Source organism: Sapajus apella, unplaced genomic scaffold, assembly GCF_009761245.1.
Source record: "Sapajus apella isolate SASKATOON/1434 unplaced genomic scaffold, GSC_monkey_1.0 scaffold260, whole genome shotgun sequence".
In the NCBI taxonomy this organism is placed as follows: Eukaryota; Metazoa; Chordata; class Mammalia; order Primates; family Cebidae; genus Sapajus; species Sapajus apella.
Window position 1 is genome coordinate 329,301 of NW_022437200.1, and position 26,488 is coordinate 355,788.

At 49.1% G+C, this 26,488-nt stretch overlaps 1 protein-coding gene across 1 annotated transcript; it reads left to right on the forward strand.

Annotated features, from left to right (window-relative positions):
- Positions 1–451: 451 nt before the first annotated feature.
- On the forward strand, positions 452–25,455 carry MCM2 (minichromosome maintenance complex component 2). Its single transcript, XM_032271895.1, has 16 exons — positions 452–713; positions 1,589–1,818; positions 7,672–7,847; positions 7,952–8,212; positions 9,116–9,335; positions 9,609–9,816; positions 11,253–11,387; positions 11,716–11,907; positions 18,946–19,039; positions 20,250–20,500; positions 20,659–20,785; positions 21,334–21,446; positions 22,349–22,600; positions 23,706–23,888; positions 24,077–24,232; positions 24,679–25,455. The coding sequence occupies exons 1-16, from the start codon at positions 708–710 to the stop codon at positions 24,787–24,789; spliced, it is 2,715 nt and encodes a 904-aa protein (XP_032127786.1). The 5' UTR covers positions 452–707; the 3' UTR covers positions 24,790–25,455.
- Positions 25,456–26,488: the final 1,033 nt, after the last annotated feature.

Genomic DNA, 26,488 nt, shown 5'->3' on the forward strand with positions numbered 1-26,488 from the left:
TCTCCATCAAGTCTTGTCCGTTGCCCGGCGTCACAAGCTCCTAGTCTTAGGGAGGAGCTTAGGGAGGGCTCCTAGTTCCTAGGGAGGGGCTGGCACATCCCCGCTGTGCCGTGCCCTCCGCGGCCTTGCACATGGCATCCTTCTATCTGGAACATCCTCCCTGCATCTTCGCTCCCCTGGGCAAGGATAAGTCCTACTAAAGCCTCAGTTGTGACCCCCTCCAAAATCCCAGAATTGTCCAGCTGCTTGAAGCATTGAGCCTTAGAGCTTTGGGAGAAGTTAAAAAATTCTAAGACAGTAAGAAGGCGTCAGAAAACCAGGCTCTGAACCTCTGTTGTCAGTAAAATGGTCCTGATGTGACCAAGGTCACGCAGCCGGCAGGTGTGGTCAGGGCTCCCGGAGCCGCAGCTCCTACCTCGGCTCAGGCTCCCAAGCCAGAGCAGGTTAGCGCACGCGTGCAGCGCCCAGCCTCACACTCCCAGCTCCGGCCCTGACAGCTCGAGCGTTGTGGGCGGGATCTCCAGACAGCGTGGGCGGGGCCAGACCCTCTAACCTGCCCCTTCGTGACCCTGCTGGTTGCCAGTGAACGCCGACGTCATGACGTCGCGTTCCGTCGGGCGCTTCGCGGGCTTTGGTGGGTCACGTGAGCCACTTTTCGCGCGAAACCGGGTTGTTGTTGGAGTGGCGGAGAGGAGAGTGGTACTGCGATGGCGGTGAGCGCGCGGGCGCGGGGCGGGCAGGAGGGGTGGTGCGGACGCGGGAGACAGGGGTGTGGAGGCTGCACGGTGCTCGTACTCTGACTCTGGTCCGGGTCGGCGCTCTAGGTGAGGTGAGCCCCAGGCTCCGGGGCGCGGCTGCTTTTTCGCCTGCACCTCGCGTGACGCCAGGCCGCCTGGCGACTCGCCTTCCTCGCGCTGATCTGGGCCCTTGGGCTTCCTAAGCCGAGCCTGGTCCGCTCAGCCCCTGTCCTTTACTCACCCCACACATGCTTATTGGGCGCCATCTGTATGCCCGGCGCTGAGCGCACGAAAGGCAGGCCCCCATTTCACTACACTTCTTTAAATTAAAAAAAAAAAAAATATTCCCAGTAATCTGTGCTCTGAACACTACACTTACGGTCGTAGTATTTTCTTGCTCCTTTGTCTTGTGTACTGTCTCTTCCACGTCGGAGTTCCAGACCCCTTGTTTTGGTGGCTCTTGTATGCCGTCTATCTCTGTCACAATACCTCGCGCACTGTGTGTGCTGAAACAGGTCGAGTGCTTAAGGGGGAGACAATAGATTGTAAACAGCTAAATAAGCAAATGACAAAACCTCTGGTTTTTCATGGAGAAAGCATGGTGATGTGAGTGACCCGATATTTGAGCTGGCTCCTGTTTGGAAGCCACTGGCTCAGACTGCTCAGCAGAGAGCATTCCAGGTGAGAGACCAGGAAGTGCAAAGATCTGGAGGCTGGAAGGGGTTTGGTGTGTTGGAGAACACGACTCACAGGTGGAGAGATAGGAGGGAAGTCCCCCTGATGATGAAAAGGAAGCTGTATCATGCCTCACTGGCCTCCTAGGTTTCTGATAGTGACACCTTCTTTTGCAGGAATCATCGGAGTCCTTCATCATGGCATCCAGCCCAGCCAGGCGTCGGCGAGGCAATGATCCTCTCACCTCCAGCCCTGGCCGGAGCTCCCGGCGCACTGATGCCCTGACTTCCAGCCCTGGCCGTGACCTTCCACCCTTTGAGGATGAGTCTGAGGGGCTCCTAGGCACAGAGGGGCCCCTGGAGGAAGAAGAGGATGGAGAGGAGCTCATTGGAGATGGCATGGAGAGGTAATTTCCTTCAAAGCCCTGGACTCAGCAGATAGTTTTGCAGAGATCCCATTGTGCGTTTGGTGGCCTCGTTATGGGAGCTGGGGGGAGATGAATCTGATGGCATTCTTGCCTTTGAGCACAGCTTGGTCCAGGGTTCTGGGAAGACAGGTTTACAGAGCCATGACATAGGTCTCTTTAGCTTGGTCCAGTGTTCTGGGGAGACAGGTTTCGAGAGCAATTACACAGGTCTCTTTAACTTACTGTATGTAACTTGGAGAGACTAGACCCTAAGGTCTGGGTAATCCCCAACTCCATAAGCACCCCAGAAAATGCAAGGGCCTCTAATCTGGAGGACTCCAATAGGACACACCAAATCAAAAAGACAGGAAGCAGTATAGGGCTGAGGGCCCCCACAGGGTTGTGGGGTGTCCCTTATGCTGTGCTGAGGCTCAGGATCTGAGAAATAAAGAGACAGGACAAAGAAGTAAAAGGAAAACACAGCTGGGCTTGAGGGGCCACGCCACCTATGAGCGGAGTCAGGTGAGGCCCCGAATGTCCAGAAGCGTGAGTATTTATTGCGTATAGGTTAAGGGGGCAGGGCAGCGAGTGAAATCATCTTTAAGGATAGTGATAGGGTTGTGAGCAATAAAACAAAGGGCCTACCCCCATTAGGTCACCTAGGCTAGGAGGTGGACAGTGCGCAGCAAGGGTCCCATTCCCATTAGGCCACCAAGGCATGGAGGTGGGCCATGTGCAGTGAAGAGGGTGCAGTGTGTAATACCTCTATGGGCAAACTACTTCTAAGAAGATTTATGGGGGGATGCTTTAAGTCAGACAATAGTGACAGAGCTGTCAGGGTTACTGCCACCTGCTGGCAGCTTCCAGTGAGTTCTATAGGAAGATGCTTTTCGAGCAGCACAGTAACAAGAGCTGATAAAGTTCACAGTCACCAAAGTGTGATTGCCGTTATGAGGGCAGCCTTCCGCAAGAACTGGAGCAAGGTCCTACAACTCCTTTATCAGGAGCAGTGGCTCTTGCCCTAAGCCTGCCATACAGCGGGTATCTTTATGATACTGAATGCTGCTGCCTGGGCCATGGATTCTTGTCCTGGTATAACTGTGTTTCCCTTAAATCATGTTCTGCACTGTGTCTGCTCTAGGCAGTCCTCCAGTTATAAGCTGCTTATTTCTTAATTCATGCTTTTTATTGTGTCTACTCTAGACATTCCTCCGATATGAGCTAAGATATATACTAAGATATATATATGTAGGGAAATACTCTTTAGGCACTCATAGTATGAGCTATTATATGATTATATTTAGAAGATAATATAAAGGGAAATAACTGAGTAGTAACACTACACTGAGATAATCTTCAAGTTCTAATTCTATAAACTAATATAAAGGATTATATAAAAGGAAATAACTGAGTAGTAACATTATAAACTGAGATATTCTTCAGGCCTTAATTGTGCCAGGGTTCTGCTTAGCTCTCCTTTCTCTATGCCTATATGTGGGGGTTTACCCACAAGCAGGAAGCCCATTGTTTCTCCACAGCTTTTCAAAGGAAAGGTGTATGGGGGAGGAGGGATCTGATAAATCAAGTTTTAGAGTCAATCAGCAAACATTTATTATACCTAATGTGCACCAGGCCCTTTGTTAGGAGCGTTCTCCAGGCACGATGGTTCATGCCTGTAATCCCAGCACTTTGGGAGACCAAGGTGGGTGGATCACCTGAGGTCAGGAGTTTGACACCGCCTAGCCAGACATGGTGGTGGGCGCCTGTAGTCCCAGCTACTCGAGATGCTGAGGCAGGAGAATTGCCTGAACCCAGGAGGTGAAGGTTGCAGTGAGTGGAGATCATGCCACAGCACTCCAGCCTGGGTGGCAAAATCAAAACTCCATCTCAAAAATAAATAAACGGGTTATTAAGACTTAATGCTAGGAGAGTGGAGTAAGCTCTGCGAATGAGCAAGGTTAGATTTCTACTCCTACCTTACTCTGCGTTTCCAGCTGGGATCGGGTAGCTACTATAGTAGCAGAATTGTGTGAATGCCCAGGAGCCTCGTGGAGATGCTCCTTTCATGCATTTCCAGCCTTAGCTCATGTGAGAGTACTGTGCAGGTTGTCCTGCTGTCCTGAGAATGTCAGGCAGGCGAGGGGCTTTCACGGTCACTTCAGACCAGTTAGATCTTTGCTTACCACCCCCAAGGATGAGACTGCATGTGCTATAGACTCTAGAAGGAATGAGGAGTCTTTGGATAAATCCACCCTGGAGTTGGGGTCAGGGCATGGGACCTGGATGGCTTCCCAGTTCTGCCTAGTAGAGTTGTTCAGGCCAGATGCCCCTCCGCCGTGTCCCCTTCCCTGTCTTGAGCCTTTCTCTTTGCTTCTCTTTTCCTTCAGAGAGTGAGAGGCCCTTGGCAGGGGACTTCTGGGTACAGAGGTATCTGATAGATAGCTGAGCCCAATGACATTTGTTTTTGCGGTTTTTACAAAAAAAAAAAAAATCTTTATTGGCTATAGTTTATATATTAGAGTTTACCCCTTGTGAAAATACAATTCAGTGCAAATTCAGTGTAAATTTCCTGAGTTATGCAGCCTTCACCACAATCCAGTGTGAGGACAGGGCCATTGTCCTGTTGAGATCCTCCTGCCTGCGTATAGTTCATCTCAGTTCTCACCCGATCCACAGGCAACCAAGAATCCACTTTGTATCTCTAGGTTTTCCAATTCTGGCCATTTCATATAAATTGAATCATATATATGCCCTTTTGAGATGGGCTTTTTTCACTTGGTATAGTTTTAAGGTCTTTCCATGTTGCATGTGTAGGGGCACTTCGTTCCTTTTTATGGCTGAATCATGTTTCTTCGTATGGAGATACAACATCCATTCATCAGTTGATGGACATTGGGTTTCTTAAGTCTTTTGGTGATTATGAATAACGCTGCTATGCGCATTCATTACAGGTGGTTTTGCTTTTGGTTTTTTTTTTTGGAGTTGTGAGCTTTGATCTGCTGCCCAGGCTGGTGCAATGGTGTAATCTCAGCTCACTGCAACCTCTGCCTCCCAGATACAAGCAATTCTCCTGCCTCAGCCTCTCAAGTAGCTGGGATTACAGGCATCACCACCACACCCGGCCAACACCAATTTTTGTATTTTCAGTAGAGACGTGGTTTCAGTTTCACCATGTTGGCCAGGCTGGTCTCGAACTCCAGACCTCAGGTGATCCACCTGCTTCAGCCTCCCAAAGTGCTGCAATTATAGGTGTAAGCCACCACCCCTGGCCTGCTACAGGTTTTTGTGTGAACAGGCCTTTAATTCTGTTGGCAATGTAGAAGTGAGATTGTTGGTCCTATGTTTATAATCTTTTGAGGAACTGCCAGACTGTTTTCAAAAGCAGCTGCACCATTTTGCATTCCTCTCCACATTCTTGCCAACACTGGTCATTTTGATTCTGACCATCCCCACAGGTATGAAGTAGCATCTCATTCCTGATGGCTAATGATGTTGAACATCTTTTCATACGCTTGATTGGCCATCTGTGTATCTTCTTTGGAGAAATCCTTGACTCACTTTTTAATTGGGTTGCTTGACTTTTTATTATTGAGTTGTATGAGGTTTTTTACTTATTCTGAATATAAGTCGTCTGTCAGATGTGTAATTTGCAGCTATTTACTCAATCTGGCGTATCTTTTTCATGTTTTTAATGTTTTGAGGTGCAAAAGTTTTGAAATTTGATGGAGTCTAATTTACTTTTTTTTTTTTTTTTGTATTAACCAATTAGAAGTTTGCTGAGGGCATTTTGTGTGACTTGAGATCCAGGGAGAATCAGACCGATACCTTTTCCCCAAGAACATGGAAAAAATCAGAGCCCAGTCAGCTCAGATGTCTGCCTGGCTGGGTTCTGCTTGTGACATCAACAGCATAAAAAGCATTTGACAGCATTTATTGCAGAAAAATAGTAACAGTCTCTCTCATCACCACTTAACCTGAAAAAAGCATTTGAGGGGATTTTCTTAGGGAGGCGGTATGGCATGGGAAAAGGAGTTCTGGGCTTGGACTGTATTTTGACACCCAGCTCTGCAGAGGCAAAAATCACATCTTCCCCTCAAATACCCATTTCCTCTTCTTTCAGATGGAATGACACTGTCTCCCTCTTAGTACTGCAGGGAAGAGAGCACAGTGCTTTGCACTCATTGGGTGCCTTATTAAGGCATTATTTCTCTTCCATATCTGAAGGAAGATAATGTGGAAAATAGGTGTCTGATGGTCTTGGAGTAACTCAAAGGGTTGACAGTGGGTGGCCATTTCAGAGAGGCTGGTTTGGCTGACTGCATAGAAGCCAGGACATCAGGGTGTCAACGGCGGCATAGTCAGAGATGGGGAAAGTACAGGGAGAATTCCAGCCCTCACAGAGAGTTGGGTCAGCTCTCTGAAGCCTTTTGTTAGAATGTTTTATGGTTCCTTGAATTCTTTTTTTCTCACTGGGTGCATAGAAGGTCTCTGGAGATCTACCTCCCGTTTTGAAATTGTGGTAAAATATACAACAAAATTTACCATCTTGACTTTTTATGTTTGTTTGTTTTTGTTTTGAGATGGAGTTTTGTTCTTGCTGTCCAGGCTGGAGTGCAGTGGCACAGTCTTGGCTCACGGCAACCTCTACCTCCCGGGTTAAAGTGCTAGGATTACAGACATGAGCCACCATGCCTGGCTGTTTATTTATTTATTTTTTTGAGACAGGGTCTTAGTCTGTCACCCAAGCTGGAATGCAGTGGCACGAACATGGCTCACTGTAACCTCAAACTACTGCACTCAAGCAATCATCCCACCTTAGCCTTCTAAGTAGCTAGGTCTATAGGCATGTGCCACCATGCCTGGGTTATTTTCTTTTTTCCTTTTTTTTTTTTTTTGAGATGGAGTCTTGCTCTGTCACCAGGCTGTAGTGCAGTGGTGTGATCTCAGCTCACTGCAACCTCCACCTCCCAGGTTCAAGTGATTCTCCTGTCTCAGCCTCCCAAGTAGCTGGGATTACAGGCACACACCACCACACCCAGCTAATTTTTGTATTTTTAGTAGAGATGAAATTTTACCATGTTGGCCAGGATGGTCTCAATCTCTTGACCTTGTAATCCACCCACCTTGGTCTCCCAAAGTGCTGGGATTACAGATGTGAGCCACTGCGCCTGGCCATTTTCTGTTTTTATAGAGATGGGTTCTCACCATATTAAGTCTGCTCTTGAACACCTGAGCTTAAGCGATCCTCCTACCTTAGCCTCCCAAAGTGCTGAGATATTATAGGCATGAGCCATTGTGCTCAGCCAGCTTAAACGCTTTTATGTCTGTGGTTCAGCAGCGTTACATACATTCACGTTGTTGTGCAGCCATCACTGCCATCCACCCACAAGTCTTTTTTTTTTTTTTTTTTTTTTTTTTCAGTTTGAAAACTGAAACTCTGTCTCAGTTAAACACTAACTTCCTATTCTTCCCAGCCCCTAGCAACCATCATTCTACTTTCTGTTCCTTTGAATTTGACTGCTCGATGAGTGGAACTAGACAGGATTTGTCCTTCTGTGCGTGGCTTCTTTCACTCAGAATAATGTCCTCAAGGTTCATCCATGTGGCAGCACATGACAGAGTTTCCTTCTATTTTAAGGCTGGTACATCATCCATCATATGGACAGATCATATTTTGTTCATCTATTGGAGACCTTATCGGAGCCTTCTGTGTTTCTGACCTGGAGGCGCCAAGCCTACCCACACTGGGGCTTCTGAACCTTACAGGACAGGCCCAGTTCCTGGATGGGGTTTGATGTTTCAGGTGTTTGTTTTCAGCAGTAACCACATCTGTTTTATGTGGGGCTCTCTCAGGGATTACCGTGCCATCCCAGAGCTGGATACTTATGAGGCTGAGGGACTGGCTCTGGACGATGAGGATGTAGAGGAGCTGACGGCCAGTCAGAGGGAGGCAGCAGAGCGGGCCATGCGACAGCGTGACCGAGAGGCCGGCCGGGGCTTGGGCCGCATGCGCCGTGGGCTTCTATACGGTAGGTCCAGGTTTCTGCCTGCTCAAGGTGCTGGGAGGGAGTCCCGGAGGCGAGTAGAAGGTGCTGGGGATGACTGCAGTAGCAGGTGTCTCTTGCCTCCCCAGACAGCGATGAGGAGGACGAGGAGCGCCCTGCCCGCAAGCGCCGCCAGGTTGAGCGGGCCACGGAGGACGGCGAGGAGGACGAGGAGATGATCGAGAGCATTGAGAACCTGGAGGACCTCAAGGGCCACTCTGTGCGCGAGTGGGTGAGCATGGCGGGCCCCCGGCTGGAGATCCACCACCGCTTCAAGAACTTCCTACGTACTCATGTGGACAGCCATGGCCACAATGTCTTCAAGGAGCGCATCAGCGACATGTGCAAAGGTGTGGCTTCCCTATGGCGCCTCCATAAATCCCGCCGCAAAACATTGTCCCAGCAGAGTGAACACGTGAAGCACAGGGCATGTGGGCGAGATGTCTGACAGAGAAACCAAAAGCATTGAGTTTTGCACCAGGGCTCTCCTGCGGCTGTGCAGTGATCACATCTGGGCCACCAAAGCGTTTTTTGACAAGATTGAAAATGGACAGATTTTATATAAAAATCTGGATTGTTACCTTGATCTTTGTAATAGGAATTGACTTTTTTTTTTTTTTTTTTTTTTTTTTTTGAGATGGAGTTTCGCTCTTATTGCCCAGGCTGGAGTGCAATGGCATAATCTCAGCTCACTGCAATGTCCGCCTCCCAGGTTCAAGTGATTCTCCTGCCCCAGTTTCCCGAGTAGCTGGGATTACAGGCATGCACCACGATGCCTGGCTAATTTTGTATTTTTAGTAGAGATGGAATTTCTCCATGTTGGTCAAGCTGGTCTTGAACTTTCAACCTCAGGTGATCTGCCCACCTTGGCCTCCCAAAGTGCTAGGATTACAGGCATGAATCACCACACCTGAACAGGAACTGACAGTTTATTCATAAGTTTTCTTTCAGGCTCTTGTAAGGCATTTCATGTTTGTAGTCCGGTAGGCACTCTGCTCAGATTTCATTTAACCCCCCAGCAACTTTGAACACTGCGCGACAGGCCGATTTCATGGAGTGGGGAGTTGAGGCTCAGGCTGTGTCACTTAGCTAAGTCACAGCTGAAGCATGGTAGAACTAGAAGTGAAAGCTGGGCTTTCTGAGTCAAAGTCAAGAGTTAGGGTGGGTAGGCCCCGCTTCTCACACAGGCGTTGTTGCAGCCCAGCCCAGTCCCCATGCTTAGTTATCTCTCTTTCCAACATGCCCTCCTCTAGAGAACCGTGAGAGCCTGGTGGTGAACTATGAGGACCTGGCGGCCAGGGAGCATGTGTTGGCCTACTTCCTGCCTGAGGCGCCAGCAGAGCTGCTGCAGATCTTTGACGAGGCTGCCCTGGAGGTGGTATTGGCCATGTACCCCAAGTATGACCGTATCACCAGCCACATCCACGTCCGCATCTCTCACCTGCCTCTGGTGGAGGAGCTGCGCTCGCTGAGGTGAGCTAAGGGCAGGTGAGGACGGCAGGTCTGAGCTCAGTGCTGGGTGACTCGGTTGTGAATCTGGAGAGTGGTGGCAGTGTGGGTGGGGGGGGGGTGCAGCCAGTAGCACCCTCTTCACTGGTGAGTTGTGGTTGCACAGGAGTGTGATGGGAGGGATCTTGCCAGAGTGGGGGCTGGGCCTAGTTTCCAGGACGGTGTATTGGGATGCTTTCGCCTGCAGCCTGGCCTTTCCCTGGCTCACAACATTTGATGTGCCCTCTGCCTCTGCAGACAGCTGCACCTGAACCAGCTGATTCGCACCAGTGGGGTGGTGACCAGCTGCACTGGTGTCCTGCCCCAGCTCAGCATGGTCAAGTACAACTGCAACAAGTGCAGTTTCGTCCTGGGGCCTTTCTGCCAGTCCCAGAACCAGGAGGTGAAACCAGGCTCCTGTCCTGAGTGCCAGTCGGCTGGCCCCTTTGAGGTTAACATGGAAGAGGTGAGAGGGGACACAGGGCCTGCTGCTAGCTGTCCTTAGGGGTGCCCAATATGCAGGGCCTGACTGGCCTCTCAGGCTATGGAAGACAAGTGGGGCAGCCGCAAGGAGCAAGATAGGATTGTGTGTTGGCCACACCCTGGGATGGACCCAGTCTGTCTAGCCAGTGGGTTTAGTTTGGCCTACATGGTGTTTTTAGGAATTTAAGCCGATATTTAAGTAAGGCAATTTTGTTTAAACCATACAAGTTTATGGCCCCTCTTGAAACAAGGGAAGATCTGGCAAATAGCACCTGCTTCTTGCCAGGTCAGTCCTTCAGGATGTGTGTTCACCAGTCTCCATGGCATCATCACTCGCGTGGGGTGGCTGCAGTCCCATTGGGCCTTCCCCTCGGCTTGTTCTTGGGACTTGGCTGGCTTGTGTGGGGTCCCTGGACCGTACTAACCTCCCGTACCATATTCAGGAGACCCTTCTAAAGCCTCTGGCCTTAAGGTCTTAGGCACATTACATGTGCCTTTGTATTTGAGCATCGCTGTCTATAAATGGGCTCTTAGTCCTAGTGGTGGTGCCCACGCCCCTTTACTGCCTTGCTAGTGTAGCTGTTGACTGTCCTCTTCTTACCACTCTGCAGTTCTGAGAAGCTGCAGGCTGGATGCTGGCTGAGCCGCATCTTTGCTCACTCTTACCATGCCCTTTCTGTTCCCCTCAGGCCCTGCTTCTAGGGACCTGAGATAGTACCTGATAGAGGATTAACAGTTAGAGCCATCATTCATGGACTACTGATCAGTGCCAGATGGTGGGTGGCATATTACCTGGTCCTTTTTCACAGCTTGTAAGGCAGGAATTGTTACTGGCCCTACTTGCAGAGTGTTTAGAGAACTGGCTGAGGTCACCCAGCCAGAATGTGGCTCAGGACCACAGCTCAGTCATCTTGGTCCAGAGCATGTGCTTTTAACTGCAGTGCCGTATGGTGAGATAATGGACATTAAATGATATGGCACAGTGCTGGCCTTTGATGCTTGAAAGTGGTAGGTGAAACTTCCTCTAACGTACTATTTGTCAGATACTAGGTTGATGTTTGTATGACTTGCTTTAATTCTCACTGTGAGGTTGCAGAGAAGGCACAGAAAGGAAGTCATTTACCCAGGATTACACAGCTTAGACACAGAACCCAGGCAGCCCAATTCTAGCATCTGTACTCAAGACAGCTCAGCTGTACAGCATAGAGCAGGTGCTGAGTCTGGCAGGGCATCCCAGAGGGATGGTGGCAGGAGTGGGGACTCTCCACTGATGTGCTGGGTCTCCATTCACTCATTCCCTACTGTCTTTGGCTCTTCATTTGCTACTCAGGAGTTGGAAACCTGCCTGTTCTCCCCTGGTGGGGGTCAAGGTTGGGTGACATAGTCAGTGCTTTGAGGCCTTCTATGTGTCCCTTGCAGACCATCTATCAGAACTACCAGCGTATCCGAATCCAGGAGAGTCCAGGCAAAGTGGCGGCTGGCCGGCTGCCCCGCTCCAAGGATGCCATTCTCCTCGCAGATCTGGTGGACAGCTGCAAGCCAGGAGACGAAATAGTAAGTGGCCAGGGCAGGCTGCAAAGGAAGCTTAAGTTGCAGAGGGAGTTGGCAGAAGCAGTTGTGGCTGGGCTGGTGGGGGTGTCTGGTCGCAGGGACACTCAGGCTAGGATTTACATGGCTGGGGCAAACAGCTTTGTCTCCTCTGGTGAATGGGTTGTTGGAATGGTGGTTTTAGGGGGGGATTTACTGAGTTACTTATCTTGGTGTCTGTAGTATGGAACACAAGAATAGGAGAAATTGGAGGAAGGCAGCATAGAGATGGGCCCCCACCCCGCCTGTAGCCCCTTGGTTAGCCTCTGACTTATCGGCCCCTTCCTTTCCCCAGGAGCTGACTGGCATCTATCACAACAACTATGATGGCTCCCTTAACACTGCCAATGGCTTCCCCATCTTTGCTACTGTCATCTTGGCCAACCATGTGGCCAAGAAGGACAACAAGGTCGCTGTAGGGGAACTGACTGATGAAGATGTGAAGATCATCACTAGCCTCTCCAAGGATCAGCAGATCGGGGAGAAGGCAGGTGGAAGGCAGGGCTGGGGGCTGCCAGGATGCTATGAGGGGACATGAGGGGTGGCTAGGGGTGTGGTGGGCAACTAGGGCTCACTGCTCAAACCTTGCCTTATTCTCCTGGAGCCTCAGCTGGGATTCCTTGGTCCTGGAAACCACGAGTCCTTCCTATCCTTTTAATTCCCAGCCTGGAGCTCAGTAAGCTTGTCTGAAAAGGAGGCCCCATGCTCCAGGGGAAGAGGTAGACTCTGGCATTGGGGATGGGTGAACCTGGCTCTGCTTCCACCATGGGCCAGCAAGGTAGTGAGCTAACTTGGATGACCTCTCTGAGCCTGTGTGGTGGGGAGGAGTCCCCTGCTGAGGATTGTGGTGAAGGTTAGAAAAGAGCTCTTCCTTCAGCAGACCATTTTGAGCTCTGGTTTGAAATTGGAACAGAGGCAGGGCAGTGGGATACCTTATGTCATGAGGCGTTCCTAGGGATCCAGCTGTGGCCAATGGGAATTTCTTCAGGAAAACAATCCAGTATGGTAGTTTTTGTTTGCTTTTTTGTTTTTAAATAGAGATGGAGTCTTACTATGTTGGCCAGGCTGGTCTCAAACTCCTGGCTCAAAATCTTCCCGCCTTGGCCTCTCAGAGTGCTGGGCTTATAAGTGTGAGCCCTTGTGCCCAGGCGGTTGGACAGTTGGTTTTTAATGCAGACATTATTACTGAAGGATGAGGAGATAGGGATTTATGTTGCAGAAATACAGATTACTTAAACAGAACGTTAAATTTCTGTTGATAAAAATCCTTTGCTATTTCTCCCATCCTGCCCCCAGAGTGCCACGTATTCTCAAGCTCACTGCTCTCCCCTTTTTCTCTCTTCTTTCCTCTCTTTCTCAAGTCAATTTTCCTTTTTTTTTTTTTTAGATGGAGTCTTGCTCTGTCACCCAGGCTGGAGTACAGTGGTGTGATCTTGGCTCACTGCAACCTCTGCCTCCTGGGTTCAAGCAATTCTTGTGCCTCAGCCTCTCGAGTAGCTGGGATTACAGGCACGCACCATCACAACTGGCCAGTTTTTGCATTTTTAGTAGAGACGGGGTTTCACCATGTTGGCTAGGCTGGTGTTGAACCTCTGACCACGCTTGCCTTGGACTCCCAAAGTGTTGGGATTACAGGCATGAGCCACTGCACTTGGCCTTCAGATCAACTTGAAGTTTGGTTTTTAATGCAGAGCAGTTTAGCTCACCCTTTAGCCTCCCCTCTTCTGCTGCCCTCTGGCAACATAAAATTCAGATCCCATTTGGCTTATTCAACAAACTGGGTAATTTCCTTCTGATATGTAAACCCCACCATGGACAGGAGCCATCACTGGCTTAATCACCTCTGTCCCCAGAGCCTGGCTGCAAGAGGAATGGATGCTGGGGTGAGGAGAGCTGCGTCCAGGCTGCAGGCAAGCTGACTGGTTGTTTGGGTTGTTTCTCTCCATCCACCTTCTGAAGCCTGTGGAGCCTCCTTCTGGGTTCCTCTGTGGCATGGCCATAGTTGCCCCTTCCTTGTCCTCCTTACCTGTCACATTTACCCTTGTCTGCCTGCCACTTAATATTCCTACACATGCATGGTTTGTTTCCTTTCTTTACTCCCTGAGGTGTGTTCTCCAAGTAGGCAGGGTACTTTTGTGTCTCGGTTCGTTTTCACAAGTGTATTATTATGTGGCTTTGCATCTACCGTGAGAAACTGCTGCAGGCTAGACAGTGAATCCAGTAGGAGTGAAGCATCCAGCGTTTGTGGGCTTATACGTTACTGTAATTGCTCAGGAAAGCTCCAGAAATGCATCCGGGCAGAGGTTGGTATTGATTCCAGTTCCTCCTCAGTTCTTGACCATCTGAGGTTGGTATTGGTTCCAGTTCCTCCTCAGTTCTTGGCCATCTAACCTAGGGATTCCCATAGCAGAGGTGGGTGTTTCTCAGCCTCAGGAGGACAGGAGCTTTAGTTCAGCCAACACACATTCATTCCTGGAAGACCTCCTAGGGCCAAGTTCTGGGGATACAGTGGTGGGTAAGTCAGACATGACCCTTGCCCTCAGAGCTCATATTTTACTAGGGTTCCCAATAATAGGAAAGAGACAAGATCTTTTCATGTAGTTTTACACGCGAGGAAGACAGTCACACAGACAAAGAAAGCCAGGACCTCCCAGCCTTCTACCCTTACTGCAGAGGCTTATGAGTGCTACCATAGTGGACACCTTTGCAGAATCTCATCCAAGTGTTTGAGGCGATTTCTGTAGGCCTGGGTGGACTTAGTCCTGCTGGGGTCTTGCAGTCCCTAAGCAGTCAGGCCACCTGTGTCCTACATGCTTATGTGTGTCTGTGCCCACCATGCTGAACGAACTGTGTGCTTCAGGAACACTCTTCTGGTACCTTCTCCCCCTTTGCTGTGAGGTTCAGCCACTGATCTCCCGCTCTGTTGATTGAAGAGGTGAGAGACCCGTAGGTGAGTGTGTGGTGGGCATGGCATGCCTGGGCACTAATACAGCATCTGCCCAGGCCATCCACATGTGCCTCTGGAGCCCCAGCTTCCAGAATGACTTGTTCCCCAAACGGAGGCATCCCTGCCCCATTCTCTTGCCTTGATGCCTACTATTTGTGTCTGCCTTAAGCACCTTCCTCCCTCACTTGTCCCCAGATGACTTCTGGCTTCTGCAGATTCCACCTCCAGCAGGAATTCCTGCAGGCTTCTGCAGCTGACTTTCGTATTGGTTTTTATTTTTAGTTAGTTATCATCTTTGAGGAATCAGGAGACTTCATATAGAAATCCAAGTGCCTGGGGTTTTTTTTTTTTTTTGAGACAGAGTTTCGTTCTTGTTGCCCAGCCTGGCGTGCAATGGCGTGATCTCGGCTCACTGCAACCTCTGCCTCCTGGGTTCAAGTGATTCTCCTGCCTTGGCCTCCCAAGTAGCTGGCATTACAGGTGTATACCAACCAAGCCCATCTAATTTTTTTTTTTTGTTTGTTTGTTTTTTTTGTTTTTTTTTTTTTGAGACGGAGTTTCGCTCTTGTTACCCGGGCTGAAGTGCAGTGGCGCGATTTTGGCTCACCGCAACCTCCGCCTCCTGGGTTCAGGCAATTCTCCTGCCCCTACCTCCTGAGTAGCTGGGATTACAGGCACACGCCACCATGCCCAGCTAATGTTTTGTATTTTTAGTAGAGACGGGGTTTCACCATGTTGACCAGGATGGCCTCAATCTCTTGACCTCGTGATCCACCCGCCTCGGCCTCCCAAAGTGCTGGGATTACAGGCTTGAGCCACCGCGTCCGGCTTTAATTTTGTATTTTTAATAGAGATGGGGTTTCTCCATGTTGGTCAGGCTGGTCTCAAACTCCTGACCTCAGGTGATCCGCCTGCCTCAGCCTCCCAAAGTGCTGGGATTACAGGCATCAGCCACCGTGCCTGGCAATGCCTGGGTTTTTGAAAATCCAAGATCTGTGGGTGCTGGCTCTGTTCCTCTCTGGTAACACTGACGAAGCCGAGGCATAGCTGCCCTTGCAGGTGGGACCTGTGGCCCCGGCTTTGCCCCCTCCCCTACTCTGTCAAGTTTCACGGCCCTGCCTGCCTTCCATGGGCCCTGGACACTGGCCTAATCCCTTATCTTAAAAAATGAGAGGATGAGAGTAAACACTCATAGTTGTTATAAAGATCAAATAAATTAGTGTATATAAAGTACTTGGCTGTTGGTGAGTGCTCAGTATCTAGCAGCTACTGCACATGGCTGCAAATGTTAAACTATTTGTACAAAAACTGGATGGGAGAGCCTGTGACAGGCCTGCAGAAAGCATAAGCAGCCAGTAGGTAGGATGAAAATAGATTTGACCCTGGTGCTTTAGGTATTTTACATACATTATCTCAGACTCACAGTACCCATGCAGGTGGGTGCTTTCTCTCCCTTTGCTGGGTAGAGCTCACAGTACCCACTCAGGTGGGCAGTATATCTCTGCTGGGTGTGGGGACTGAGGCATACTAGGAGCCAGAGCACCTAGAACCATGAGGAACATGAGCTTCAGATTTAGATGCATCTGAGGTTGAGTCTTGCCTCTCTAGGAGAAAATGGTTTGACCTAAGCCTTGGCTGCCTCTGTAAGACGGAGAGAAACAAGGTTATTATGAGGATTACATGAGATAATTCATGGAAAGTGCTGTTATTCCCTGGCAGGTCTGGGATTTTATTCTGCCCCACTTTCCAGCCATTAAATTAGCCTGTTACTCCTGGAGTAACTGGGTTAGCAGCAGAAGGCACAGCAGGCAGTGGAGGCATTCGCACATTTGCTCTCCTTGTCCTCCAGTCCCACGGGGAGGTCCCCTGGATGCAGTGTTGCTTTACAGGAGGGGGACTGAGTTGGGCAGTCTGTACTGCATAGCAAGCAGGAAACTCTTGACCCTGGAGGAAGACGTTACCTCATCCTGCAAGGTTGCTCATTACAAAAACTACCCCGGGGGAATGAGTTGAGTTGAGAGAAGTCAAGGACCGGCAGTCTTGGCACATCCAGCATGAGGTGTGTCGGGCGTGAGAAGTCCATGGAGGGGTCTGCTCAGCATCCCCAGCACAAAGTAAGGGTTTCATAAGGGAGTCAATATACTTACTGAGCACTTAGTATCTGCTTGGTACTGTCTGGGTGATTTCTGCATAGCAACAGTTCTATGAGGTAGGCTTCATCTGTGCCCGTTTTACTGATGAATAAACTGAGGCACAAGAGGTTAGATAAGTTGGCCACAGTCACATAGCAAGTGGCAGAGTCAGCAGTCTGGCTTGAGTCCATGCTCGCAGTGACTGTATTGTGCCAATGGTTTGTGAGTTCATTTGGTTATTGTGAGTTCCATGGGCACTCTGTGTAGCATAAAGCCTGGCCCACATTTTAAAACATTGTTACAGAAAGTTTCAAACAGGTATGTGGAATGGTGTAATGAACTCTTTGTCTTAGTCCATTTTCTACTGCTACAATGGAATACCATAGACTGGGTAACTTATAATGAACAGAAATTTATGGGCTAATGGTTCTGGAGGCTGGGCACTCCAAAATTGAGGGCTGGCATCTGCTGAGGGCCTCCTTGCTAGGTCATCCCATGGCAAAAAGGTGAGAATTTTAAAGAGACAGAGTGGGAGTCCAGAGGGGACCAGACTCATCCTTTTACAAGGTACCTACTCCCTGGATAGCAGTGCTTTTATCCTCCATTTATGAGAGCAGAACCCTCATGGCCTGGTCCTAACTTCTAATACTGTTAAATGGCGGACTAAGATTCCAACACATGCTTTATACATTCAAACCATAGCACTCTACCCAGCCTTCACAGCTGTCACAGTCACAGCCAATCGTGCTTTCTTAATATACCACCCATTCACCCCTAGTATATTTCAAGGCAAATTCTAGGCATGCCATTTTTTTCTGTAACTATATCAGTATGTATATGAAAAATAAAAGGCTCTTTTTGAATAAACCTAACCACAATGCCATTATCTCACCTTAAGAGATAATTAACAACTCCTTAATATTCAATATTCTGTTGGTGTTCACATTTCCCTGATTATCTTATCCCTTCCCTCTGTTTTTTACAGTTTCTTGGAGTCATTATCCAAATAAGGTCCATAAATTGTGATTGGTTGATCTCTCTTAAGTCTCCTAATCTTTAGGTCTTTTCTCCATCTCTTTTTTCCTTGTAATTTTTTGTGGAAGAAACTGGGTCATTTGTCCTGTTGAGCCTTGCAGTTGAGATGTTGCTAATTATGTCCTCATTGGACACATGCCTCTGTCACCTGTGTTTTCTGTAATTTGGCAGTCAGGCACTGAAGCCTAGCCTAAAAAATGCTTGTTTTCTTTGACTCACTAGTTTTAAAAATAATGAATTGGTTCTCAAGTGACCCAGTTATTTTACAGATGAATGGGCCCATGTGGCATTGAGGTTTCCATGCTTCAGGTGTCATCCCTATGATGCTCAAGTATCCCATTTTTGCCAGCTCAAACCTATTCATGGTGGCTCCTGAGTTCTGTTGACATGACCTTGGTTGTCTTTGAGGGTTTTTTTGCTTTCTGGTAGAAGATATTGCAGGCTCCTCTTGTACATTTCCTGCCCCATACCTGGAGTGGGACATTTCTCCAAGAAGCCCTGTGGGAAGCGTTACTTCCTTTCAGAGGGAGATAGTAGTTAGAGACCTCTGTAAAGCGGCATGAATGTGGTCATCGTTTAGGCAGGACACTCAGGATGCAGTCTGGTGGGGGGGGGTGTCTCCCCCCAACCTTCGGGGCTGATTTTCCTGTCCTAGTGCCCTCTCCCTGGGGGGCCCAGTGCTTTTTGAGCTCCTTTGTCCTGTAATGATGGAAGGATATGGGCGAGCCCACTGCAGGGGGTATGAAGGTTGAGAGTCATCAAAGCACAGCTGTGCTGCAGGTGGAGTTGGAAGCAGCCTACTACAAGCAAGAAATGTCTTTGATGTCTCTGATTCTATCTTTAAAATTCATGCAGATTTTGCTCTCTCCCTGTCTCTTTCTCTCACACACATACTGAAATAGAAATGTTCCAGTGACTCACCAGTTGGAATTACTTGACTTCCTGGTGGATGAATCTCCCAGATGTGCCACATTGATTGCATTGACCAGGCACGCACTTGGCATGAACTGTCGAATTTGTGTTCACCCTTCTGTGAGTTGAGTGTTGCCATCTCTCTTTTCCATATAAGGAAACCGAGGCTTGGAGTAGGCCAGTGCCATGACAGGCCTGCTTCTGGTCTCTTTTCTGCTCTTGGTCTGTGATCTTGGGAAAGGCCTTTCTGAAATATGTCAAGATTAGGAGTTCAGGTGTCAGTTCTAAGCTCTAAAGTTCTGTGATTCATGAGAAGAGCCAACTAATGAAAAGCTTTAGAGTCAGGCAGGGCTTGATACCAGGGCCCAATGCAGTTGCAGCAACTGTGGAAGTGGGTGTCTTTGAGCTGGGGATGACCCAGTTCCCTGATGCCAGAGCATGTGAGTGACCTATTCTGAGCATCTATTCCCATTCCCATCGCTCTCCCTCCCTTTCTCAGATCTTTGCCAGCATTGCTCCTTCCATCTATGGGCATGAAGACATCAAGAGAGGCCTGGCTCTGGCCCTGTTTGGAGGGGAGCCCAAAAACCCAGGTGAGCACCCACCTTTCCTCTTCAGAGATGTTAGCAGCTTTCTCTTCAGGGAGCAAACATTCAAAGTACACAGTGTTTTTAAAGCCTGGGTGCTAAGGAGAAAGAATGCATTAAAAGATGGTCAGGCTGGGCGAGACTCGTTCTTCAAGGGAAAAGGTGGCCCTGAGTTGGGCATCCTGGGTGTCAGTCTGTTGGGGATACAGTGTTTGTCTGCTTTTGTGATTTAAGCAAATGTGTCTTTGCTTCTCTTCTATTTAAAAAATGTTCTGTCTTTTAAAAAACTTGTTCTGGGTTTTCGTGTGTTTTTTTTTGTTTTGTTTTTATTTTTGTTTTTTTTTTGGGAGATGGAGTTTTGCTCTTGTCCAGGCTGGAGTGCATTGGCATGATATTGGCTCACCGCAATTGCTGCCTCCCAGGTTCAAGTGATTCTCCTACCTCAGCCTCCCGAGTAGCTGGGATTACAGGCATGGACCACCATGCCTGGCTAATTTTGTGTTTTTAGTAGAGATGGGGTTTCTCCATGTTGGTCAGTCTGGTCTCGAACTCCCGACCTCAGGTGATCTGCCCGCCTCAGCCTCCCAGAGTGTTGGGATTACAGGTGTGAGCCACCACACCCAGCTTAAAAAACTTTGAAGTACAGAAATGATATTGTCACATGAGTATGTATTTATATTATACTTATAAAACACTAGAAGTCATAGGTAAGACTGATCTCACCATTGACCTCCCCTTCTCATCCTGGTCCCTCCCTTTGTGGCCATTTACAATTACACGGCAAACACAGGGTTTTGTGACTACACACATTTAGGTGTACAAGCACAGCATCGTCTGCATGCCCAGCGTAGCCTGCTAAGCTTTCCCACTCAGTGCCACGTTGGGGCATCTTTTTGTGTTAGTGCATACAGAGCAAGTGCATTCTTTTAAATAACTGTATCATGCCACTGGATAGCGCAGTTTAAACACTTAGATTGTTTCTGGTATTTCACATTCTCAGAGGATGTCTCGTGTGAACCTCGTCTGCACCCATGCGTCTTTTCCTGGGAGTGCCCACAGTGGGACTGCATGGCATAGAGCACCGTATCCCTTTTTAGAGGGACTGTGCCTTACCATTCCTAACAAGTAGGTTGAGGAATTGGTGAGGGCTGCAACTGTGCCCTTCTCCCCCTCACTTCCCACTCTCCCCCTCCCCGCTTCGCGTCGTTCCCTCCAGGTGGCAAGCACAAGGTACGTGGTGATATCAATGTGCTTTTGTGCGGAGACCCTGGCACAGCGAAGTCGCAGTTTCTCAAGTATATCGAGAAAGTGTCCAGCCGAGCCATCTTCACCACTGGCCAGGGGGCTTCGGCTGTGGGCCTCACGGCTTATGTCCAGCGGCACCCTGTCAGCAGGGAGTGGACCTTGGAGGCTGGGGCCCTCGTTCTGGCTGACCGAGGAGTGTGTCTCATCGATGAATTTGACAAGGTTGGTCCCTAGTTGACGAAGGCTGATGGGACTCAGGGTATGTGTGGGCTTGGGCCTTAGTGAGGGGAATGTTGTTAATGGGGTGCGTTGGGACCTCATCAGAGACTTAGTGGTAGGGACACAGACCATGCTAAGGGACGGGCATTTTAATCTTGTAGATGAATGACCAGGACAGAACTAGCATCCACGAGGCCATGGAGCAACAGAGCATCTCCATCTCGAAGGCCGGCATCATCACCTCCCTCCAGGCTCGCTGCACCGTCATTGCTGCCGCCAACCCCATAGGTACAGCAGGCACCCTGGCTGCTGGGGCTCGGGTGGGGCACAGGGAGGTCCTGCCTGCTTGAATCAGGAGCCCATGGGATCCCCAGGAGCCAACCTAAGGAAGTCATTGAGCAGCAGAAAGTTCCCCTCTTCTGCGTATGCTGTGAGAGTGGGGAACAATGAAAGTGGGACCCGGGACATCTGAGTTTCCTGTCCAGCCATGTTCCTAGATCCACCTTGGATGTTCTCAGAAGGCCAGTGCCCCTCCAGCCGGGATGGAATTGGTTGTTGGTCTTAGCAGCAAATGCTTAGAGAACCCAGACTCTGTCACCTGCTATGTTCTTGGTTTTTTCTCCATGGGAAGCAGTGATGCCTTCTGTCTAAATTAGGCTATTTTTGGGCATTGCTTGGGTAAGCTCTTTGCTGTCTCAGACAGCGAGTGCTGAGTACCCACCCATGTCTTCCTCTTCCACTGCCCTCATCCCCTTCTGCCATCAAAGTGACTTGGGGTCGCAGAGATGGGAAGATGGGGCAATGCACTCTGACCGAGAGGCTCCCCTGTGTTTTAGGAGGCCGCTACGACCCCTCACTGACCTTCTCCGAGAACGTGGACCTCACAGAGCCCATCATCTCACGCTTCGACATCCTGTGTGTGGTGAGGGACACTGTGGACCCAGTCCAGGTACAGCTTGCATGTGCCTATCTGGGGACCTCGGGTGAGGCTCCCCTCAGGTGGGGTCTTACGGTGTGCCCCCAGCACAGGATGGTGCTGCAGGGGTCGTAGCCTATTTTCTAGGCTTGTTCCCTCAGTCTCTTATGTCCAGAAGCCACCCTGATTTCTCTTTCCTTCACAGCACCCCCACTCCCCCACCCACCCAGCAATCCACCAAATCTTGTCCCAACTCCTGAGCCTGCCTACCTCCCTCACTTCTGCCTCTGACCTGAGGCACTGCCATTGTCTGAATTGGCCTCCTGGCACCCATGTGGACTGTATTCCAGTTGAAGACATAAATCAGATCAGCCCCATCTTTAACAGCTGCTCAAGGCTTTCTGCTGTCATCAGAATAGAATCACAGTCCTCCCCTCCGGCCCGCCTCTGCCATCTCTGCAGCTACCAACTCCTCGCTCCCTTCCCTCACCTGCACCTGCCTTTCTCTATCTCAAAAGGGCTGAGACCTTGTTCCTGGCAGGCACTCTCTCACACTGTCATGTGACTTGGATTTTGTCATCGTCATCTCAGTTTCCTGTCCTTCAGGGAAGGGCTTTGCCAGGCACCCTTAGCTAGAGGCATCCCCTTGGTCCCTTGATCCCATAACCCTATTTTTCTTCTGAGCATTACTTTCCATAATTAATTTTTAAGATTATTTGTCTCTTGCCCCCTTGTGGAGGTGAGCCCTGTGGGGGCTCTGTCACTTGTCTGGTTTGCCCCCACACCCAGAACTGCCTGACACATGGTCAGTGTAGTCAGTCTTGTTGAAAGAGCATTGCCCTCGTAGGGCACACACGCAATTCTTCTCCAACCGCTGACCTCCCGAAGGCTCTGCACACCCACAGTCAGACCCACTCTCTCATGTCTTGTCTTAGGATGAGATGCTGGCCCGCTTTGTGGTGGGCAGCCATGTCAGACACCACCCGAGCAACAAGGAGGAGGAAGGGCTGGTCAACGGCAGCACCTCTGAGCCCACCATGCCCAATACGTATGGCGTGGAGCCCCTGCCCCAGGAGGTTCTGAAGAAGTACATCATCTACGCCAAGGAGAGGGTTCATCCAAAGCTCAACCAGATGGACCAGGACAAGGTGGCCAAGATGTACAGTGACCTGAGGAAAGAGTCTATGGTGAGAGCCCAGGCAGAGCTGGGAGGTGCAGTCTGAGCCCTCTGACCAATGCAGCAGGGGAAGTGGTCAGTCAGGCCAAAAGGTGCCGGGGCGGTGGTGGGGGCGGGCATAAAAAAAATGAAGGTTGGATACAGTGGTTCATGCCTGTAATCCCAGCACTTTGGGAGGCCAAGGCAGGAAGATTGCATGAGGTGAGCTCAAGACCAGCCTGGGCAACATAGTGAGGCTCATTCTTCACAAAAAATGTTCTAAAACTTAACTGGGCCTGGTGGTGTGTGCCTATAGTCCCAGCTACTCAGGACGCTAAGGAAGGAGGATCACCTGAGCCCAGGAGTTCAAGGCTGCAGTAAGCTCTGAGGATACCACTGCACTTCAGCCTGGGTAATAGTGAGACCCTGTTTCAAAAAAAGATAGGTATTAATATATACCTTAACCATTTTGTTTTAGATGAAATTTAAATGTGCAGTCATTTTTCTGTCTCTGTATAGGGCCAGAGCCTTAATTATTGGTCTGCTTATTAAATTCCATATTGACTTTGTGTAAATTTCGCCCAAATGAACACAAGGTCTGGTTCATTCATAGTGGAGCAGAAGTTTAAAGGCAGCTTGCAAGCCATTGGAATGAAGAATCCTTGTAGATTGCTGTCTCAGCTACACCTAATCAACGCAGCAGCTTTTTTAAAATTTCTTTTTACCAAGTTTTTTCAGAGCATTCAATTTAGTTTTCCTAGAAACAACTACTTTTTTTTTTCTTTTTTTTTTTTTTTTTGCACTTACCTTGCTCTGGATTATTCAATATTTAGTGTGTGACAGTAACCAATACAGCTGGCCACAAATACAACATTCTCAGAAGTCAGCTGGTGGGAGCAGAATTGTGCAGGTATGATGGTGACAGGCTGTAAGCATGCAGCATCCACTGGCATCCTCCTCTTTCCAGGAGGGATAGGAAGTGTGCTTTTACTGGGCAGCGCAGTCAAGCATTGTGCATTTCTGCTGTGACACTGTCAGATGGGTCTTCGTGGCTTGGCTCCTAGGAGCGCCGCTGCTTTATCTTCCTTGCGTCTCTTTCCTGCTCATGGAAGACCTGACACTGTGCTCTTCTCCAGGCAACAGGCAGCATCCCCATCACAGTGCGGCACATCGAGTCCATGATCCGAATGGCAGAGGCCCACGCACGCATCCATCTGCGGGACTATGTGATAGAAGACGATGTCAACATGGCTATCCGCGTGATGCTGGAGAGCTTCATCGACACACAGAAGTTCAGCGTCATGCGCAGCATGCGCAAGGTGGGTGTGCACCAAGGCGGGAACCTGATGGGCAAGCTCAGCGAAGCAGGCCACATGTGGGTATCCAAGGCTCTGGCCTGGATGTGTCTCCGGGAGTGGCAGCCTGTCGGACCTGGCTGCTGGCACAGTGAGTAAAGGGGGCGTGGCAGGTGTGGAGCGGGTGTTTGACTGAGGCTTTTTTCCTGCAGACTTTTGCCCGCTACCTTTCATTCCGGCGTGACAACAATGAGCTGTTGCTCTTCATACTAAAGCAGTTAGTGGCAGAGCAGGTGACATATCAGCGCAACCGCTTTGGGGCCCAGCAGGACACTATTGAGGTCCCTGAGAAGGACTTGGTGGATAAGGTATGGGCCCGGAAGGGAGTTGAGGGTCGAGGTTTGCTGACTTGGGAGCTGTCAGTCTCTTGATGGGGCTCTGTCATAGTGGATCATGAAATGGGTGGGCATTGGTTGACAGCCGTTTATTGAGTGCTTACAGTCTGTTGAGTCCAGTTTGTGCCTGAGGTCTGACAGCAGGAGAATGAGATGAGTCCTGTTACTGCCTTCCTGTTATACAGAGGTGAAGACAGTCACAGGGCAGCCAAATAACTTATCTCAGTTCACACGCACAGCTTGCAGAGTGAAGATTTGAAGCCCTGTCAGCCAGCCCCTTAATCGGACTTTCCACCCCTGGATATTTTCCTCCCATAAATGGAGGTGGTGGTGTCTGACAGTGCACTGGAACTGGGGTGCTCTGGAAACGCACGTATTCTCACACCACTGATGGCCCACTGGACATTTCCTCCTTGCAGGCTCGTCAGATCAACATCCACAACCTCTCTGCGTTTTATGACAGTGAGCTCTTCAGGATGAATAAGTTCAGCCACGACCTGAAAAGGAAAATGATTCTGCAGCAGTTCTGAGGCCCAAAGCCATCCAGTGATTCCCTGGGATTCTGGTTTGGGGCAGTCAGACTGCGTGGTCAGTGTCCTCTGTGCTTTATGGACACAAAACCGGACCACCTGGTGAACTCGAGATGCTAGGGCCAGGGCTTGTTGCAGGACCTCTGGCTGCACCTGGCACGACTGTTTCTCCAAGCCTTTCTGCTTCTCACCTCTGGGTGGGATGCCTTGCCAGTGTGTCTTACCAGGTTGCAGAACATCTTGCCACCTCTGAGTGCTTTGTCTCCACTTGGTGCCTTGGATCAGAGCTGTTGATTTCAGGATGCCTGTGTGTGATTTGGGAGACAACCTCCTTACATGGATTTCAGGAGAACTGCTGCCCTCTTGGTATGAGTTTCATATCTAGGCTGCCTCTGCCTTTGGCCAGAGCGCTAGCTGAAGATGTTTGTAATCTTTTTCAGTTTCCTGTGGGTTTCTGTGCCCCTGTGGTGGAAGAGGGCACAACTGTGCCAGCAAGCGGTCTGGGCTTCTCAGTCGCAGGGGTCAGATGTGAGTTGTGTGGATTATCCACTTGCCACAATTATTGGCTGCTGTTAGTGCCTGTTTCCCCACTCTCTTATTTGTGCATTGTTTCTGTTTCTGTAGTTTTCATTTCTAATAAAGTTGAATAAAATATAAATGCTGGTATCTATCAGTTTCCATTCTGCTTTAATAAGTAACCTGGACTTGCTCTCAAGGCCCTTTCCACCTTCTCCCTCTAGATTTCTGTAGGAGGTAGGTTGGATTTAAAAAGCTGTTTAGTTTGTGGATGTAGAGAAAGCAAAAATGATCTGAATCTCCCCATGGAACTTGGTTTGCAGTCACTGCCTCTGTGATACCGAAATGGAATCCATGGAAATCCTAGTTAGACATGCATGTTGAAGGACTAGAGATGGTGCAGCCCACCTCCCAATGGGGCAGTACCATCCATCACCTCACCCAGAGATGCTCATGGGCTGCCGGAGGGATTGCGGTTCCCATATTGGTTTCTGATGTCTGTCTTGTCCAAGTTTTCTTTTTTTTTTTCTTTGAAGAAAGGAAGGAAGGAAAGAAGGAGAAAGAAAGAGGGAGAGAGAACGGGAGTCTTGCTCTGTTGCCCAGGCTGAAATGCAGTGATGTAATCATAGCTCAGTGCAGCCTCAAACGCCTCACCTCAAGCCACCCTTCCACCTCAGCCTACCCTACGAAGTATATGAGACTACAGGCATGTACCTCTGTGCCAGGCTAATCTAAAATAAAAATTTCATATTCTTTTTCTTTTTTAAACTGTTTTCTAAAGTGACTGTCTTGTTTTGTATTTCCACCAGAAACAAGAGTTTTGCTCCAGTTGTCCCACATATTCACCAGCATGTTGTACTATCAGTTGTTTTATTTTAGCAGTTCTAAAAGGTGTTTAATAGTGTCTTAATTTGATTTTATTTTGTGCTTCCCTAATGAGCTATGATGCTGAGTATCTTTTTGTGTGTGTGTGTGATTATTTTAATTTAATATAAATTAAATTAAACATTTAATTTCTCAGTTGTACTAATCACATTTCAGAGGCTCAAAGGCCACATGTAGTTAGTAGCTATCTTATTGGATGGCACAGATTATCAAGCATTTCCTTTATTGCAGAAACTTCTGCTAGACAATAGGATGCCTTAGCTAAAGTCATGAGTTGTTTCACATCAGAATTCATGGC

Excerpts from the sequence above, each read along its gene's own strand:
- MCM2 (XM_032271895.1), top strand. Across the intron at positions 9,817-11,252 it reads TTGAGGTTAACATGGAAGAG|ACCATCTATCAGAACTACCA; the intron begins GTGAGAGGGGAC and ends TGTCCCTTGCAG. Across the intron at positions 11,388-11,715 it reads GCAAGCCAGGAGACGAAATA|GAGCTGACTGGCATCTATCA; the intron begins GTAAGTGGCCAG and ends TCCTTTCCCCAG.